We start from the raw sequence: 19,784 nt of genomic DNA, 5'->3' as shown, positions 1-19,784 counted from the left end.
ATTAGTTCTGAATATGTAATCCCTGTCTGGGATATGGTAGGATATAATTGGGGAAGAAATGCAAACAAATTTTAAACTTCTAAAATAATTTTATTTATTATTATAGTATGGGTAAAGCAATTCCGAAATTATTTTAGGTTAATTCAAGACTGAGCAAATGAGTAAATGTGTGGATGTGGTTTGGACTCAGGGTTTTTCACTGTGGAAAAGGGGACCCAGAAATATGGAACGGAGGAGATAAGGAAGAAACTTTGGAGATGGATTGAAATTGAAGGTATCAACATAAACTCATAATTTCTAATATGCATAGGCACGTAGATATTCATGCTTATGTGCATATATAACATGTATATGTATCTGTAAGTGTAGATATGTATATACATATAACTTTGTTTGCTGAAAGGTCCAGGAAGTAGAGACACTGACATAGCAATGATCACCCATAGCAACCCAAATCTTGGTGGCTAATACCATTTCCAACTTGAAAAAAAGCCAGGGATTCTTGGAGGAATAGCTAATTCTAGGGCTGGGCTAGAAGGTAGGTAAAAGATGAATCTGGTATTTCAGAATTTAAAGGAATGCTAAAAACAAAACAAAACAAAACAAAAGAAAAACATGATAGCGGCATGCCATAAGGAAATAGAAACCATCCTGAAGATGTCCTTACTGGCCAAATCTGGAACAATTTGAGCCCTAAAATAATTAAGTTATAATAATGCTATTACAAGTCATTGAAAAAATAGGAATTCATGAATCCATATCGCTGACAGACAGAAGGAAAGTCTCTTCATTTTTTTTAAGTTCTTAGCTTATTAATCATCTATTTAAAATACCTGCACAATCTCCACAGATAAAGTCACTGAAGAATCTTTACTCCTTCTATTTTCTCATCTCTAGCTCACTTTTGGCCAGCACCAACACTGGCTTTTGCAGTCCCCCTTTTTTCATTCTGTTCTTGTGTTCCTTTCCCTATTTTCTTGAGGTCTTTTGCTTTTCATACAGGCCATGTCTTGCAAGTCTACATTTGGGTTCATTTTTCTTTACATAATCCAAGGAATCATAAATCATGCCAAAGCCAGTTATCTTGCCACGACCAAAACAGGTCCTGAATCCAAATACAAAAATGACATCTGGTGTGGCCTTATACACTTTGGCTAGGTTTTCCCTAATTTCTGTCTTAGGTACTGTGGCCTTTCCTGGGCGAAGAATACCACTGACCATTTGTTTCTGCTAAAGTACCTGGTTGGCCATGAACTTCCTAGTCTGGATAATTACTGTGTTGTTCATGATGGTGGCTGAGTTTAAAGCAGCCAGGGGAGGAAAGGGAAGAGCTCTTTCTTAACAGTAGTGCTGGAGTTGGGAAATCAGCCCTTTGCAATCAGTATACTAAAGATCAAATCAGGCAAGAACCATCACCAGATACTACCTTTAGGGAAAATTGTGATGAAGAGCAGTATACATGCATGGTCTTAAAGTGTCTTCTTATAGAAGACTTATTAGTTATGAGGGAGGGGGAACCTCAGTAATTATTATTGGGGAAATGAGACAACACCTTGACCAGGTGATCAAAATTAACATCACCTAAGAGGGACAGATTTACACTGTGAGCCTCCAGATGTGACAGCCAGAGCAGCATACAACTTATTGGCCAAGAACGCATAACCCCAATCCACTCACCAGGAAACAGGAGAAAAACACAAACTGAGGATCATCACATTAAAAAAAGTTATGTGGGAGGGGGTTGTATTTTTCAAAAGTATCAGTCATAACAGACAATAAACGTGAAAGAGACAGGACAACTAAACGCAATCCTTGACATTAGACTGGATCCTGTGCTGGAGGAAAAGGAAATGTGCAGAGGATAGTGTCAGTCAACTGAGAACACTGAAATCCATATACTGTAGGTTAGATAAAGTATCAAGGCAAATTCACGAAATTTACAACTGTACTCTGACATATTCCTATTTTTAGGAAATCCGCACTGAATATTTAGCAGGGCCATGAGGTATGTGCTTCAGAAAAAATTATGCTCGCCTATGTATGTGCATATGTGTTACATGTGTGTATGGATAATTCATTGAAAATTTTTGTGCATACAATGTGATGCACATGTAGGATTTTCTCAAGATAATCTCCTAAGGTGAACTGACTGGATCAGATTGTAAGGATATTTTATTTTGCTTTTAAAGATTTTATTTATTTATTCATGAGAGACACACAGAGAGAGGCAGAGACATAGGCAGAGGGAGAAGCAGGGAACCCGATGCAGGACTTGATCCCAGGATCCTGGGATCATGACCTGAACCAAAGGCGGACGCTCAATCACTGAGCCACCCAGGTGCCCCTGTAAGGACATTTTAATGCCCTGGAAACAAATGAACGAACTGCCATCTGGAAAGGGCACGCAAATTACACTCCTACCCGTATAGCGTATGATAGACACTGACATACTAGTTCCTCCCCAGTGAGTCTTACCATAGAAATAAATGTTTTTACCAGTTTAACTCAAAGCCTCTCCATGTTTTGTTTTGCACAATTAAAAGTTATTAGGAGGCTGACCATTATCAAGTGCTTTCTAGCCATTCTTTTCCATGCATTGTCTATATTTAGCCTTTGCCCATTTTTCTGTTGAGCTGTGGATTTTGTGTGTGTGAGAGGCTTACTTAAGAACATGACTTTTTATCACCTGTCTTGCCGATATTTCAATATATTTCTTTCTAAAACTGTTAAAGCTTGTGTGTGCACAGCTCTCAGGCCATCACAGTGCCTTCCAGGGGGAAGGCAAAGACCGGGGAGCTGTTGAAGGGCATTCACATTGTACCCCCTGATTAAACAGGAGAATCCTGAGGAGTCTGTCTGTATTCGGGACTCTTCTTCCAGAGGGGATTTCTGTGACTTTTGCCAGGTGCCAGGGGAGCTACCAATCTGGGACCACTGCAGTTTGAGTTATTAAACTGGATTGTCCACATATGCACACTGAATATATAAACTGGACTTCTGGCCCACATGAGGGCAAGCCTCTACTTACCTGGCACAGTCTTTTCCACCCTCTGGACTCTCTGGAGACATCCAGTTTCCTAGTCAGCTCTCTGGCAGGGGGATTCCCACCACCACTCCCCATCCTGTCCCTGCCCTTTTTCCAAGGAGTAGACTAGTGGGGGTGCACTTCAAAACCTTTAACCAGAGGTATGGATATTGACCAATCAGTAGGAAGACTGACCAATCAGAAAAGACTGGGACCAAACAAACAAACAGGTAGAAAGGCTGTCCCAGGGTTTCACAGGGTGACACAGGGTGACAGGCTACGGTGAAGGTCTTCCGGCCAACCGCCCCCCCACCCCCACCCCCGTCCTACGCCACTCACAGCCTTGTTCCTCCTATACCCAAGACTTCAGGTTCCTGACATCCGGCTTCTGTATTTGTTCACTCTTGGGTTTCAGCTCCTAATCTGAATTTTTTTTTTCTTGGTCTTCAGAAACTTCCTCAGTTTTCTTTCAACTTTAGCTATGCATTTAGCAGTTCACTTGTTGTTTACTATATAAACTTCATAATCCAAGAATATTTTAAGCTGGGAACACTAGAAGTAGAAGCTTGAAGTTTTTGTTTTTCTTTCTTCCCTTTTTTGATGTGATAAAAATTTGGGTCTTGCCTTATGGCCATCTTCACCACAACCCTATACAGTTCACAGTCTAAAATATCACTTGAGGAATGCCTGAGTGACTCAGCTGTTGAGCATCTGCCTTGGCCTCAGGGCATAATCCCAGGGTCCTGGGATCAAGTTCTGCATCGGCTCCCTGCGGGGAGCCTGCTTCTCCCTCTGCCTCTCCGTGTCTCTCATGAATAAATAAAATCTTTAAAAAATATATAATTTCCATGGACAAAAAGACTGAGGTTCAGAAAAGTTAAGAATGTTGCTTCACAGCACACAGAATATGTGGTGAAGCGGAGATCTGAACTCAGGAATCTTTTTTCTGTCATACCTACCGCCTCCTTGGAGTAACGAGCAAAGGTCCCACAAGTGCCAAGAAATCCGGCCTCTGCATCAAGGCAAATGGGTAGAAGTGAAGGGGGCTGGTGCCGACAGAGCATGTGATGGGGGCTTGGAGGCTCTGGCAGTGACCTGGAAGCAGCTGGAGTGGTTCCAAGACCTCATTTCCCAAACCCTGTGCAGTTGTGACCACTGGTCAAGATGGGAGCCAGAAGGCAGAGTGGGCAAGGACACTGGGTAAGTGGAGGCACCCGGAATGGGCTCAGGAAGGGAGGGATTGAGGGGGACCCCAAATTAAAGATGCCACCAATCATTGCCATGAATGCCTTCTGCTGTCGTCCAGGTCACGGCTTATATGCCACTTCTTCAGTGGCCTTCCTTGAGCTCCCAAACTGGACCATCCCCTTGTTATATATACTTCAGCATGGGCTGTGTCCTCCCATTGTAGAAGGCACTATACCTTTCATTATTCAGCAGCTCTCTCCCCCAGTGTTTAAGATCTCAGGGCAGGGAATGTGTCTGTCTTGTTCTCTTCTTTATCCAAACACCCTAGAGCGGTGGGTGGCCCTGAGTAATGCTCAACAAACACAATTTTAAAGGAATCTATGGGGACACGTGGGTGGCTCAGCGGTTGAGCGTCTGCCTTCGGCTCAGGTCGTGATCCCGGGGTTCTGGGATCGAGTCCCACATCGGGCTCCCCGGAGGGAGCCTGCTTCTCCCTCTATTCCTCTGCCTCTGTGTGTCTCTCATGAATAAATAATAAATCAATATTTAAAGGAGTCTATGAATGATTTTACATTACATTTCTAAGTCCATAGTTGCACGTGGAATCGCCGGGGAGATTAGTCAAGACACCAAAGTTAGTGTCCCACTCTCAAAGTTAATTTGGGGGAGGGTGGAAAGCTGGAATCATATCCATTAGTGCATTTGGTCCTTATGACTAGCCTGAGAGATAAACAGGGTGGGAAGCCACTCTTCCCATTTTATGGGTGAGGAAGCAGAATTGGGGGTGGCCAACAAGTCACAAAGCCAGCCAGTGGCAAAACCTCCTGAATCCTGGCTGATTTCCTCTCTGTAATAAAGGACTCGAGGTAGCCTCTCTCTGATAGAGCAAGTGTGTTCTCAGGTGTGTGTGCACGAGTGTGTGTGTGTGCTCGCCCTGCAGGGGGTGGTGGGTATGGTGGCAGAAGGAGGGCTGACATGGCAGGTACCACTGATTCCCTCATAAAAAACCTAAGAAATCAATCTTTCCAGCCCTGCTTTGTGTCTCAGGCTGCCATCCTGTCATCAATCTGCCAACAGTTTACGAGGGGGGTCACCAGGATTGCCATCCTGCTGCCATAAATGTAGGTCTCAGATGAGGCAGGCTCGGATCCCGTCTGGCCAAAACCTCACCCTAACCAGCCAACCTGTCTCAGCCCCAGATGATCTCAGCCAGAACCACGCTGTGCGCTGTCGGGTTTACCGCCGCCGTGGTCCCCAGGGGAGGTATTCCTTCCATTCTTTGGAGCAGAAATGGCTTCTAGGTCTTCCTGCCCCTGTTTCTCATTTCTCTCCACCCCTTGATGATGCTTCCCTACCCTCCCTTGTGACGAGGCCTCCTCCCTGTTCTGGCTCCAGGGCCAATTTCATCACTTCGCTGTTGACAGCCTCTGCAAGGGATCTGGGAGGACTTCAATCAAGGCTGACACTGACCTTCCGCAAACACCCCCCCCCCCCGAAAAAAAAGCACACAGCTTTGTCATAGCTTGCCTCTCCCATTGAGGGCCCCTCAAAATTGGCCATCATCAGCACGTGGGAATGAAGAAAGACCCCCATTCCGGTACTTTGCAACCCATGGGCAGGGAAATGATAGTTGTCAGGACAGAACTTGGCTCTCTGTAGACAAGGGGTTCACAAGTATTTGGCGCTGTTCCCTCTGTTGACATCGCAGCTCCATAATTCATGCCCTCTCTGATCCCCAAAGGGGTCTCCTCCTTTTTCTAAGCCTTTGGACTTCCTGTTCTCCAGCACTGGGCCTGCAGGCCTGGGGGACCGCTAATTTACCTACATCCGGAATGCTCTAGTGACTCTCCACTTCAGCCTTGTTCATCTTAATGAGAACATAATCCAAAGCATTTGGGAGGCTTTTATAAGCCAAGCCCTTTGCAAGCACCGCTCATTATATTCACATTACACCAAGATTGTTCCGGTCGGGGACAGAGGAAGAAACAGAGGGGAAGCATCGAGAAAAGTTTGGCTTGGGGATACAGAGGCTATGATTGATCAGAGGATGATTGATTAGACAGGAGTCTGTACTCCCTCCTTGCACAGAGGCCAAGTGGGGTGGAGAGAGACAGGAGATGAATTTTCTTCCCCCTCTTGGTCTCCCCTGCCTTCTGCTGTGATCCGACTTAGTGCTGCGTACACCGGCTTTCTAAAGTGTTTTCAGAGTCAGGGAGGGTGGGAGGAACTTACAGGTCACAGAGCCCATCTGTCATGGTACAAAGGCTTGGGGAGGTGAAATGACCTGCCAGCTTGTTAGTGCTTCCCGCATGTCCAGGGAGCTGAAGGAAGATCCAAACACACATACAGAATGCTTGCAGGCTGGCCTATGCCTAGCTCAGACAAGCCACAGAGCTGGGATAAGCCTTCTATATCCAGACCTGATGTCTGTTTACATCTCCTTGAGGTCTGAAATCTTCCTCCAGCCTCAGCCAGCACATGGCTGATAGCATAGTGGGTGTTCAAAAAAAGATGGGTTTGCTGACCGTTTTTGAGAAGGCCTGCATCCCTAGTTAATTCTTAACTTCTGCTGTTTCAATTAAGAGCTCATTTTTATCAAAAAAAAAATAAAGATTAATGACTTTGAATATGGTTTAAATTTGGTTTATTCTTAGTTCTCCATGTCTAGGGGGCGTTGGGGAATGCTAATGCATTGAGGATGCAAAGGCTTAAAGCAGCAGGCTTAAAGCAGCAGAGGCTTAGCATTAACATCCGGGGCCTAACATTTGAATTGAGAAGGAATGAAGAGGGAGGGTGCAGCAGAATGTAGGGTCTGTTTCCCCTCCCTTTCTCAGAACTAGAACAAGGGATATGATATTCCTCTTCTAAAGCTAAAAGGCCTCTTTTTAGGGAGGTTGGGGGGAGTATTCTTTTTTCCAGTGGAGTCCCAATTAATTACTTTAGAATACCATCAGCATTTTACCACCCTCTAAAATAAGGCCCTGGCTCTTCCCTGTGTCATACATAAGTTACCCATGAAACTGAGGACTTCTGGAATGCTGAAGACTGAAGGAACCTGAGTGTCAAACGTCATGGACTGCCAGGTGTCTGCAATGGCTCAAGAAGAGGACATGTTGCAGGCCATGGGTGTCTGAAGGGAGGCTGTTTCCAGAAAGGGAAATAGGCTCTGAGGCCTTCTATCTCTTTTTCTTTCCTTTTCCCATCTTCCTGACTCCAAGATCAACTGTGACAAGAGGGGGTGGGCTTCGGAAAGGACACTGAAGAAGACATGGTAATGCCAGGACTATAAATAAGTCTTTGGGAAGGCCACTCTCTCAGGACAAACTTGGGACAGTGTCAACAAGCTGTCCCAGTTAGCAAACATCTAAGCCAATTTCTGCTTCCCCTGTTCCAGAGTCCTCAAGGGATTACAGCTGTCACGAGGGAATATCCGGGTTGCAGTAATAAAGAAGCCAGACCCAAGAATAACTCACCAAAGGCACAGCCAGGCTCTCTACTCTTCATCTAGTGATCTCTACAGAAATTGCAGGCAGTGTGCTTAAAACAAATTAACCAACTAACAAAAAATCCAGCAGCCTTTGAAGGCCAGTGCTGCAAGCTCAAACTCACAAAATAGGGGCACCCACCGAAGATTTGAAAGAGCTTCTGTTCCTCTCATACCTGAGGTCGTAACAGCTGACTCAAATATCAGGACAGCCCCAAGAGAAACCACATTTTTTTAAGCCTCTGCTCCCACAGAGCCACGTAGAAAGTGTGATGGAAGGTGCACGTCTTGGCACATTGCTAGGCGTGACTGCTGACTCTGCTGGGGTTGAGCTCGGTTCACTCCTCCCTGGAGGTGAAAAACAGCTGGGACCTGTGAACCAACTGCTAACTCGCCTGTGGTTGCCGACTCCGGCTTTCTTTTGGTTGACCAAAAATATGAAGTTAATTTACTCCCTCAGCCTTTCTGGGACAGCAATCTTCCGTCAGAGTCAGCAAGGGGGAGAGATTCGAGGAACTGAATAAAAGGTCTTTCTTTGGGAACTTCAAGGAACATATTTTGATGATTATCTTCTACGGAGTTCACAGAGTGGGTTTTCAAAACAGCCAATTGGGTCGGTAAAAATAAAGATTTCAGAGTCTTCTCAGGAGCCAATGCTATATTTAAAGTTGCAGCATAGCTATAGTTTAAGGTTGGAGAATGCTATAATTAAGATTGCAAGATTGTTTTCATTAGAGCCCTTCCACCATTAACCCCCTCCCCACACGCTTCCTGTGTGGATGCATCTCTATTCCGGTGGGAATCTGTCTGCCCCACTCTGCTCTAATGAATCTGGTCCTTCCCTTGCAGATTCTCCTGCTCATCAAGTTGTCATGATCCGATTCCCTGCAATAATTACCTCTTTTCTGCTATTTCCTTCCTAAAATCCCATCCGATGCTCTGGGACAAGTTTTTTCTCTCCTCCTATCACCTCTGTCTGAAACCTTGGAGCTGGCCCACAGCCTGTCTTTGCATTGTGGTCCTGGTCACCACACAGTGTGAGGGAAAACTCACACCCTTTATCCTAAGCCCTCTTTGTCCTCAGTGACTTTCCTCCCTTTTTCTGCCCTCTGTGTTTCCAACTGGAGCACTCAGCATCAGGGTGCTGCAGTTCTTCATCAGAAAGGATTTACCCACACTGTGCAGACTCCTGGCATTCTAAATGCCACCAGCAATCCCTGGTGACTGTGATAACTCCAAATGCCCATCCATTTCTAGATACCCCTTCAAGGGGTGGTGTAGCCTCCAGTTGAGAAGACAACACTGTCTATTCACTCCGTGCCAACAGACCCAACCCTCCCCATCACATACACACAGGTCCTCCTCTGTGGAGGCAGAAACTCCTCTGCTCCCCTTGAACCCTACAGTCCCATGGGAATGGGGGAGGAGTGGGAATCATCAGTTGCTCCATCTTCTCTGTTGTCATTTCTGGATCTTCAAACCCTTCATTCTCCCTGTGTTTCACCACCTGAGGTCCTCTCTCTCTCTCTCTCTCTCTCTCTCTCTCTCGTGGGGACTCTCTTCCCTTCTCTCAGCTTTGGGTGCAAAAGAGAGAGCATACCATCTACTCACAGAAACCAACGAAGTGATAATGACAAGTAGCTGGCACATGGTAAATACTTGATAAATGGTAGTAGTTGTCATCTTCCTTGGGTTTCTTTTCTGATGCTACTTGAATTGCTACTATCATTTATTATCCTTTCCTGGTGCCCTCATGCTCAGGACCAATTTCCAACTTTCATGAAATCTATTTTTCAGGATGCCTGAGTGGCTCAGTTGGTTAGGCATCTGACTTGATTTTGGCTCAGGTCATGATCTCAGGGTTGTGAGACTGAGCTCTGTGTAGGGCTCTGTGCTGGGGATGGAGCCTGCTTGGGATTCTCTCTCTTCCTCTCCCTATGCCTCCCTCCCAATCTCTCTCTAAAAGAGAGAGAGAGAGAGAGAGATTAAATCCATTTCTCAAACTATGCCCTTTGAAACACTAATTCCAAAATATTCTTTGTGAAAAAAAGTTCTTCGGTCAAGTAAGTCTAGAAAATGCTGCATACTCTATACCATCTTAAAACTCATATTAACATAGTGAAGATTTTGACAAGTTCTGAAAAAAAAAAACCCACTCCATTCTGTGTTTAATTTTATGTTCCTCAAACATTTGATCATAGAACTTCCTGCCATTCTTGAAAAAAAAAAAAGATATATTGAATCCCATGGAACTAGTATACAGAGGTGCACCTAGTTTGAGGATCACTGTTCCAGATAAGTACATTGCCTGGACTGGGTTATTTTTTTATCCTGTACTCCTGCCATCATCTTTAATGGAGGGAACATCTGTTAACGGTCCACTGGTTCTCTAGACCTCAGGCTGGCTCCTAGACCTGGGATCTATCTCTTCTTCACTGCAGCCACAGCTGAGCCTGTGAGCCTTCTGGAACAGAAGGCTTCCTGTGGTTTCATCTGCAGGATCTCAAGGACCTCTCCCACTGCTCATCCCACTCCCTGCTGCACTAAGTCTTTGCATGCCTTACTCTATCCTGCCTTTAGTCTGGTCCCCTGTGATAAGCTTCAGCTTGCTGGAGCTATTAGCTTGACCTTCTGGAAACTTGTGCCCTTCACCCACTCAGCCTGTTTTCTCTGCACTGCACTGGGGAAACCCAGCCTGAGGTGGGGGCACCTCAGAGAGCAGTGTGCATTTGTCTTCAGTTCAGTTCTGCCACCTGGATCCTTGCTTGCTACTCCTCCTCTTCTCAGCCTACTAATTTCCAAAGATGAGCTCACTTCCTCCTTTTCTGAAGAGATCAAAATTCTTCACCTTCCTCAAACTCTCTCCAGGTGTTACACCCCAAACCCAGTGGGAACGAAGGACGTGCTTGTGCATTTGGAGCAGTGTGGCATCCCATTTCCAAACTTCAAATGGGCATGCCCTTTGATTCCCCAAACCCCCTTCTAGTTTTTTTCCTCAGGGGATACTTAAACAATGAGGCAAAGATGGATGTGTAAAATGACCGATGCATGCTATGACAAACACAAGGAAAAACGTAAAGAACTCAGATGCCCAATCCCTCAATGAGGAATGGGTTAAATAAATTACTGTAAAGTTGTATATGGAACATTTTGCGACCATTTAAAAAATAATGCAGGTCTATATTTTCCCCAGGGAAGACATCTATGTTTTATTATTGAATTTTAAAAGTACATATGCAGAATAACATGAAAAGTATAATCTTATCCATATGAAAAAAAAAATCTGTGTGCAAATATACCCAGAAAGATTTCTGGAAGAATGCTCATCCTAATCTTGTCAATGATCTCTGAGGAGTAGGAGTTCATGTAAGTACTTTTTTTAAAAAGGTTTTATTTATTTATTCGAGAGAGAGAGAGAAACAGAGAGAGACAGGCAGGGAGCCCGATGCGGGACTTGATCCCTGGTCTCTAGGATCACGCCCTGGGCTGAAGGCGGCACTAAACTGCTGAGCCACCCAGGGATCCCCGTAAGTACTTTTTCCCCCCTCCCTCTTCTAAACTTTTCAAAAAATTTTCATAATGTGGATGTGTTATAAAAAGATTAAATGCAACAAGTCTATGCCTGTATATGTCAGTTCTTCCCTTTCTTTGGGTCCAAGATCCTTTATTCTTTCGCAGGCAAAGCTTTCCCAAGCTCCCTCCTTCCTCACCACATGCCTGTTTCCTCCTCTCTCCTCTCCCTCTCCCTTCCAATGAGCACCACCTCGAAAACCCCTTCCGGCCTGCCCAGCTTCTTACTGTCACTACTCAGTGGTCCCTTTTGCTGAAACTTTCCTAATGCGAGGCCTCCCTGCACCTTTGCTTCAGATCTGCCCGTTGCCCTCAGCCTGTGTGACCTGGCTTTCTCCAATCGATGAACTCTGCTGATGAACAGTCAACACTGTTGACCACTTCTTCCTTCTTGCAACTTTCTCCTCTCAGTTTCTGTGACATGAAAACCAGCACATTCCCTGCCTGGGTCCCTTACGACTCCTGGCTCTCCCACAAGTCATTTTCTTCCTCCCATTTTCTAAAAGGAGAAATTTTAATTTTCCAATGTGCACTCATGTCATTAGGGCACATCTCTGGGGAGAGGCAGCAACAGGCCATCTACTGACAAACCCTTCCAGGGCCTCTCCAAAGTCAACAGGACACAACTGGAAGTCCTTGGCACCGCTCTCGAGGTCTCTGGGTCCAGTGGCTCCCCAAGTCTCTGAACCAACTCTCCACTGCAGGCCGATCTCACTACCCATAACTAACTGGTTACCTGTGACAGAAATCCGACTTTCCCCAACACTACTTCCTGCCCCTCCTGACAATCTCCTGAGTGACCTGATCCAAGTTTTGCTCAGCCTTCAACTCCTCCTGAAAGCCTCTCCAAACTGCCCCAACCTGTAATGCTCTTTATCCCAAGGAGTCATACCAAATCTACTGTATAGACCATTCATTTGTTCTGTTCCTTCATCTCCCTTTCTTATGTGATTTTCTTCTTAAGTGTGTACGTCTTGTCTGCCTGAGGGCAGAAACCATCAAAGTGTGTGGCAACATCCCAGGATAACCAATACCTTAGCTTAGGTTCAGGTGGATGTGACGGTGTCTTCATCTGAGCCTTGAAGGAGGCATCCACAGGTCTCTATTGACAGGTGTTCGGGACACTGTCAGAAATATGTGTCTGGAGCCCAGAGGAGTAAACCTGGTATCATCAGCCTCTCCCCACATGTCAAATCCACAAGACTGGGTAAGACTGTTCAAGGATGGGTGCTTCCTAAGAACCAGAGGCTCCACAGATAACAGATTCATCCAGAAGAGGAGTAACTAAAGGAGAGACGGGAAAAGAACCAACACAACCCCGAATGGCCTCCTTGGGGTCTCTCTCACGACACACTTTAAGTCTTTTTTGAATGATTTGGGCACACATCTGAAGCGTACTAGCAAAGGGCAATCACCTTGAGGGAAAGGATGTTGAGCTCTTCTTTGCATCTTTCTTGGCCCTTAGGCACCAACCAACAACTGAGCCCTGACATTTGGCAGTTGGTCAGTAAATGTTAAATAGAAGCATAAGTCTTTATTGAATACCTACATTAGGTTCTGGGGATACCATGGTGTTACTCTTGCCTTTAAGGATTTCAGCCCAGTGGAGGACTCAGATTTACTCACTTGCAAATGTAGGGAATACCTCCAAGGTGCCAGGCACCGTGAGAGAGTGAGGCAAAGAAAAGGGAGATAGAGTCACCATATTTATGGACCTCACATTCTAACACTACCCTGTGGGCTTATTCTGAGAGAAAAATAGATATAGACCAATAGATCGATGGATGGATAGATAAAAATATAAATATAAATATATATAAACCCTCCATATAGAGTGGAATATTACACAGCCATAAAAAGGAGGAGCTCGTGCCACCAGCAACCTAGGGGGTATCATGCTAAGTGAAATAAGTCAGCCTAAGAAAGACAAATACCATATGATTTCACTTATAAGTGGAATCTGAAAAGAAAAAAAAAAACAACCTAATAAACAGAGAGCAGAATCAGAGCTATAAATATAGAGAACAAACAGATGGTTGCCAGAAGGGAGGTGGGTGGGGGGGATTGGCAAAATAGGTGAAGGGGAGTATGAGATACAGGTTTTCAGTAATGGAATGAATAAATCATCATATAAGGCAGAGAAGAAGGAATACAGTCAATGATACTCTAACAGGGTTGTATGGTGATAGATGGGAGCTACACTTGGGGTGAGCACAGCGTAATATAAAAATTTGTGCAATGTTGTACACCTGAAACCAATGCAACATTGTGTGTCAACTCTACTCAAATAGAAAAAAAATAAATAAATGTGCCCTCTCAGAAGGAAAGACAACAGAGTAGAATGTTAGAGCTGGGAAGAACATCAAAGCTGGCCCAGTCTACTTGCAGATGAGGAGGCCCAGAGACTACCAATGACTTCATCAGAGCCACTAGGTTATAAAGCTGGTGGGTGATAGGGCCAGCTCTCACCTTGGACTTCAGTGCTCACAACACACACACACACACACACACACACACACACACACACACACCTGCTAAATTAAACATAATCAAACATGGGCAGTGTATATATACGAGTGATGAGTGGCACAGTTCGTCCTGCTGCAGTACCTGCCAGTCCTCACACCCTTGCCTGTCCTTCAAGAAAACTGCTAAGCTATTCCAGCAAACAATTCTAATGCAGAAGCAGAATTCTTTTTTCTCTCAAATTTAGCTTTGGAATTTAGCTTGGTTATTAAAATTACCCCAGATGGAAGGCACGGTGAGTGCGGTGTGTGTGTGTGTGTGTGTGTGTGTGTGTGTGTGTGTGTGTCTGAGGGTTTGGAGCTAATCTCTATCATCTGAGCCCTCGGGTCCACCAAACTGATCTGTTTAGTGGCTCTCTGCACCCTGCCACCTTAGCTCCTTTTCTTTTAGACTTAAGCTCCTTCTTGCACCTAAGGTCTGGTGATGGGGGAGTGGGCTTTCCAAGGGGACCCAGTCTGTCCACTCACTGAGTGGATGATCTCCTCGGCCAAGCTGTGGGTGGTAGATTTTCCTGGAATCACATTGCTGTATCCTGCAGCCCTTTTTCTCCCTGTCCGCCCTTTGTCCATGGGATGTGGGCACTGGTCTCTGATTCTGCAGGGAGGGGCTGTTCCTCCCACGCTTGGGGAACAGGGGGGTGTGGCTCTGCCCTGTATGTGGCAACTGAGGACAAGTCTCTCAGGGGCAAAGAGTCGCTCGTGCTGTGGGCCTGCTTCCAACCATCTCTCCACCGAGTCCCTTCCGCTCCCCAAGTGGTACTCAGGCTCCAAGTTCTTGGGCTGAGTCACACTGCATCAGAGCAGGATGGGCCTCAGGGACCACCCAGGAGAAGAACAAGGCTCAGAGAGGGAAACGCTTTGGCCAGAGCCTCACGTGGGGCCAGGAATAGAGCCCATGTCATTGACTCTCAAATCACAGTGAACCAGGCTGCTTCTAAATGTGCTGGGGTGGGGGGCGCTCATACACCTGGGAGGGCTCCCACCGCAGGACCCTCACACCACAGGTGTGTAAACTATCCCACAGGTGACTATTAATGGCTCAGCCAAGCCAGTGGGCAGCTCCAAGATGGGCCATCACCAAGGGGCTGGTGGCAGCTGTGTGTACCCCTCAGGTATGAGAAGGGCCACACCTGGGGCTAGGTACCAGCCTGCATCAAAAGATGTGGCTGCCTGGGAGGCCCGGCCAGAGGCAGGCAGGCAGGAGGGGCTCCGGGGTGGAAACAGCTTGGCTGGCAGAGCAGGCCCTGGCGTCCGGCCACCGGTGGCGGTGCTCCTCAGCAAATGCGTTTTCTTGCCTAAGTACCGTCCCCACGAACACCCCTCTCCCCCACCAAGCATAACATCACCATGTTTTGCTTTGAGGGGGGATAGTGAATCTTTGCCAACAGATGTAATTCTCAGATTAAATGTGGGGCCTTTGGAGGAGGGTTTGAAGCCAGTTCCCCTTGGGGACGGGCCAGTCTGGAAGGGCTGCCCTGCTTTGCTGGGCACTTTACTTTTTCCATGTGGGTGAAAAAAAAATCCTGATTCTTCATAGTCCACAGATCCAAAGGCCAAATATTTGCTGTCTGCCCTGCTTTTTCCATCTCAGGTAGAGATGGTAGCTCTTCCTGGCTCCTGGGGGACTGGGGTGGGAGGGGGAGGGGGAGGATGAGGGAAGACCCTATAGGGAGGCATCCTTGTCCCCCACCCCCACGCCCCGCTGCAGCTTTGCAGCCCATGCCCCTGGGATGTTATGGGGGATCACAGAAGGTTTCCTGGAGACTGGAGGAAAAATACATGAGAGCTGCCCCCAAGGCCCCAGTGAACAGGAATTTGGCCCCACATGGTGGTGAGGCTGTTGGTTGAGAACTGGGAAAAGGAGGTGAGAGGGGCAGAGCTTGGGAACCCAAGGAGGGAGCCCACAGACTTCCAGCCAGCCGGGAGGACCCAGAGACCTGCTGCCACGGTATGGCCCGTCCTCCTCCAAATGTTCATCCACACCAGCTTGTTCCTCTTCCACTCAGAGGAATGGAATTGCCTCAATGAGTTTCATTCAAAAAGGCAGGTCATGTGCTCCTAACTCCCTCCTCTATGGGAGCAGGATGTTTCCTCCATTTGGGAGGACTCCTGTCCTGCTTCTCTTCACGGCACTAGATTTTCTCTTACAGGGTTTGTCAGGAATGTTGGTGGAGCCAAACCACTCTGAGTATGTGGAGCATCTTACCATCATCATTAAGGCCCCTGTGGTGAGATGTGGTCTAAGACCCTTCTGGAGGCTTCTGGGTAATGACCTGCCCCCCAGCGGGCTAACGGGGGTGGGTACAGCACCATAGATGTGGTAGCTGAAAGCAGGAGCTTGGTGGGTGAGGTTCCTCTCTGCAGCCAAGGGAACTCCCTGGGGTTGATTATAACTTGCTTGCCTCATCCCGGTCAGCCCAAGACATGGCGAGGCCATTGGGAGACACAAACAGAGGGGCCAGAGGGAAGGAAGCACTAGAGAGGCAGGGGTATGTTAGCCAGGGCTCTGGTCTGGAGGTCAGGCCCCTGGGCTCTGGTCCCCCTGACTAACTGTGACTTTTGAGCAAGTCCCTTCTCCTATCCACAGGACCAGCAACATCATCTGTAGAGCCCAGCGCAAAATGAAGGCATGAGGGGACCTTGTTTAAAAGTTATTAAGAATGTCAAGACCTTAAACCTCGTATGAGGCCTTCCGAGTGTGGGGACCTATGGGGACGCACAGGTTTGCAGACCTGTGAAGCTGCTCCTCTACCTGTTTGGGCCTCAGTTTCTTCAACTATACAACATGGAGGCTGTGTTCAGTCAGAGGTTTGTCCGTGAGCCCCTTCTGTGTAAAACACAAACGGAGCTGCTTCTTCAGTATAGTTTAGAGCCCTATAGATGATCTCAACGGTCTTATTCAGTCCTCACATTCAGTGAGTCAGAAAGAAGCGAGGGAGGTTCTCACTGCCGGGAGCACGAGCACCTGCCAGAGGTGTTAGGGAAATATATAAAGCAAATATTTAAAGCACGGGACAGAGCATTAAAATCCTAAAAGGTTCCCTATCCCGTAGGATGATCCCAATGTCTGAAGCTCCTCTAGTCACAAAATGAGTGGGAAGACAAAGTATGCTTTTTCCCCGGGGCCTTGAGAAAGCCAGGCCCAGATCGGAACACTTGAGACCAAGTCCTGCTCCTGTGTCCATCCATCCCCGGGACCTGGCTGCAAGGGCCACCGTGGGGATGACCCTCTGCCCTGCGGAGAGCTCAGACCCGGACCACTGGCCTTCCCCAGCTGCTGAGCCCCTGGGAGGTCAGAGGGCAGGTCAGCCAGCGTCCAGAGGTCCCAAAGGGCAGGGCCTGGGCTGAGGGGCTTGGACACAACGAGTCTCTCCTGAGGACGGGGCTGCAGCTCTTGGAGGAGAATCCTAGGCCTGGAGCCCGGTGGGAGGCTGGGTAGAGGCCGCAGGAGCCTCGGAGGTGGGTCCCCTGGATGGAGATTTAACACTGCCCGACGGTGGGGCTGGTGACATCTTTCCGGGATCAGAAACTTGTCCGGAATTTATAACTGTTTCTTAAAAAGGGATAGAGTGAGAAGGGGACTGTGAAGGGGGCTGCGTGTGAACTCTCCCGCCTCCTCCCCCCTCCCTCTGCTGGAGACCTGGGGCTCCCTCCCAACGCCTACTTGGGCAGGAGGATCAGAGCCCCCCCCCCCCCCCCCAGCCCGGAGCTCGTCCCCTCCGCAGCCCGCCAGCCGGAGAGGCGCCCGCCGCGCCCCGGGCGGAGGCGGGGGGCGCGGGGGGCCGGCGGGGTCGGCGGGGGCGCGGGGGGGGGCGCCTCGGCCTCCGGCGCGCGCGGGGCTTACCTTTCATGGTCCCTCCTGCGGGGCCCCGGGAGCGCCCCGGGGCGGCGGCTCGAGCTGCAGAGTGGCGGGGTGAAGCCCGCAGCTCCTCGGCCCGCGCCGCTCGCCGCCCTACGCGCCGCCCGCTGGAGCGCCCGGCTGCGGAGGCGGCGCGCCGAGGGGAGGGTCCGCGGGGTCGCAGCCGGGGGGCGCGGGGCCGCCCATCCCGCCGCCCGTCCCGCCGCCCGCGCGCTTCCCGCTGGAGGCCGGCGAGGTCTGCGGCCGCCCCGCGCCCCGCGCCCCGCGCGCCCCGCCCCGGCCCGCCCCGCCTCCCCCCCTGCCCGGCGCGCGCTCCCTCCCTCCCTGCGCGCCACTCCCTGGGCCCCGGCCCAGACCCACTTCCTCGGGAGTTTCAAAACTGCCGCGGCCGGGCCTCTTTGTGCCGCCGCGGGTCCCCGATCCCCCCGCCCCGCGGCCGCGGCGCCCCGGGGAGCGCGCGGGGACCCTCCTCCCGAGCCGCCCTCGGCCCCCGGGGGCCGCTCGCCTCGTGGCCGGGCTGGGCCGGGCCGGGCCGGGCCGGGCTGCGCCGGGCTGCGGGGAGCGGGGCTCACCCCGGGCGGTCCCCGCGCCCGTCTCCGGGGCAGAGGGACGCTCAGGTCCCCGCGCCTGCCCGCCGCCCCGGTCCGGGAAGGCCGCAAGGTTGGGCGCCCCAGCTCCGCCGCGCCGCGTGGGGGACTCCCCTCCCAGCCTCGGTGTTTTCTCCACGAGGGCGTTGGGCCCCGGGCGCGCGCGCGCACACACACACACACACACACCCGCAATTTGGTGATTTTGCTCGTGGGGGGACCTCTGGTGCAAACAGTAACACGGGAGGGAGAGTGACCTCAGTCAAGCAAGGAGCTGTGGCGGGCGTCAGAGGCCCTCCTCCAGGCTCCTCGCATGTCAGTCTTCGTTAATGGAACATTTCCTGCCAACCTTCCATGTGCCAGCTTCTGCCCCAAACTCTGGGGGTGGGAGGAACACTTCACACCAGCCCTTGCTCCAGGAGGTGGCACCTGGCGAGGAAAGCCAACACTCAAACAAGTGATGGTGCTAGGTGTGATACATGCTACAACGGGATAGTGCAAGGAGAGAGGGGACCCCAGGGTGGGGGCAACCCGGCCTGGCCCTTTCCCACATCTCCACACTCCCATGCCCACCTCTGTTTGGCCTTTATTGTAAAGTAGGTAGGGCCAAAGCCGAGGAACCATCTTCTCAACCAGGAGCTGAGAAGGGGCCAAGACCCGCCACCCTGCACAAATCCCCAGCCAGTTCTGCTGAGTGATGTGATGTGCGGCTCTCTCTGATCCGCTCCACCTGGCCTTGGCAAGTTTCCTTTGTAAAGCACATTCTCTCCATTCTCTCAAGACAGACTCACCATAACTTCTAGAGAGGGAGCCAGGGCCCATGGTGCCCATTTTACAGATGCGGAGCCTGAGGCTTGGAGAAGCCGTTGCCTGCCTGGCGGTAGTTCACAGTGTACTTCTTGAGTCTGGATTCCAAGGACACCTCAGCCTCCTGGGTTGGTGGCGTGGACCTGGAGAGCTGCTTGGTAAATACTGGGAGGATATTCACATCAAAGGCATCTTAGCTAGGTGACCTGGGTGTTGATTTATTTAATCTTATGAGCAGCCTTATGAGACAAGCACATTTATTGTCCTCATTTTTTAGTGGAGGAAAGGAGAGATAAATAATGTGCTTCCTGTCACGGAGTGAGTAAATGGAGATCTTAGAACTTGAACTCAGGCAGGCTTAAGTCCACATCTGTGTGCATAGCTACAGCACACCACGCTGCCGCTCATCGAAGACACTCAAATACTGACAGAAAGAAGAAGCAAATGGCCTTTGGTTTTCTCGACGCTTGCTTTAGTTGGCTTGATCCAAGAAAGGGCCTATCCCTGATGTGAGGGAGGGCCCCCATGCCTGCCCCTTCGGATTTGGTGGATGTATATACCCTGTGGTATTGCCATGATATGCAAATGCACCAACAAAGAAATGAAATAGGCCCGTGTCTGGCTGCAGATGAGCCCTGGGTGAGCAGATCCCAGCCCTGAAGAGGTTCAGAGGATGAACTCCAGTTCGGATCCAGTTCTAAAAGGACTCTCAGGAGAGGGAACCCAGCACGTAGGAGTG

The 19,784-nt window shown here is 49.3% G+C and overlaps 1 protein-coding gene across 3 annotated transcripts in view; it reads right to left on the bottom strand.

Annotated features, from left to right (window-relative positions):
- Nucleotides 1-17,877, bottom strand: part of SCARA3 (scavenger receptor class A member 3) — a 49,107-nt gene extending 31,230 nt beyond the window's left edge. Inside the window, exons 1-2 of one of the 3 annotated variants that reach the window (XM_055299892.1) lie at nt 17,637-17,876; nt 12,302-12,551 (exon numbers count right to left, since the gene is read on the bottom strand). Coding sequence is in view for 1 of the 3 variants with exons in the window: in XM_055299890.1 (XP_055155865.1) it covers nt 17,637-17,643 (7 nt within the window). In the remaining 2 variants the exon portion in view is untranslated. Of the gene's footprint in view, nt 1-12,301; nt 12,552-17,636 lie in introns of all 3 variants that reach the window. The other 2 variants (XM_055299891.1, XM_055299890.1) reach the window with 2 other exon arrangements.
- Between the last annotated feature and the right edge of the window lie 1,907 nt (nt 17,878-19,784).

The sequence above is a fragment of the Nyctereutes procyonoides genome, unplaced genomic scaffold (assembly GCF_905146905.1).
Source record: "Nyctereutes procyonoides isolate TBG_1078 unplaced genomic scaffold, NYPRO_anot_genome, whole genome shotgun sequence".
Classification (NCBI taxonomy): Eukaryota; Metazoa; Chordata; class Mammalia; order Carnivora; family Canidae; genus Nyctereutes; species Nyctereutes procyonoides.
This window is presented reverse-complemented; position numbering and strand designations above follow the sequence as displayed.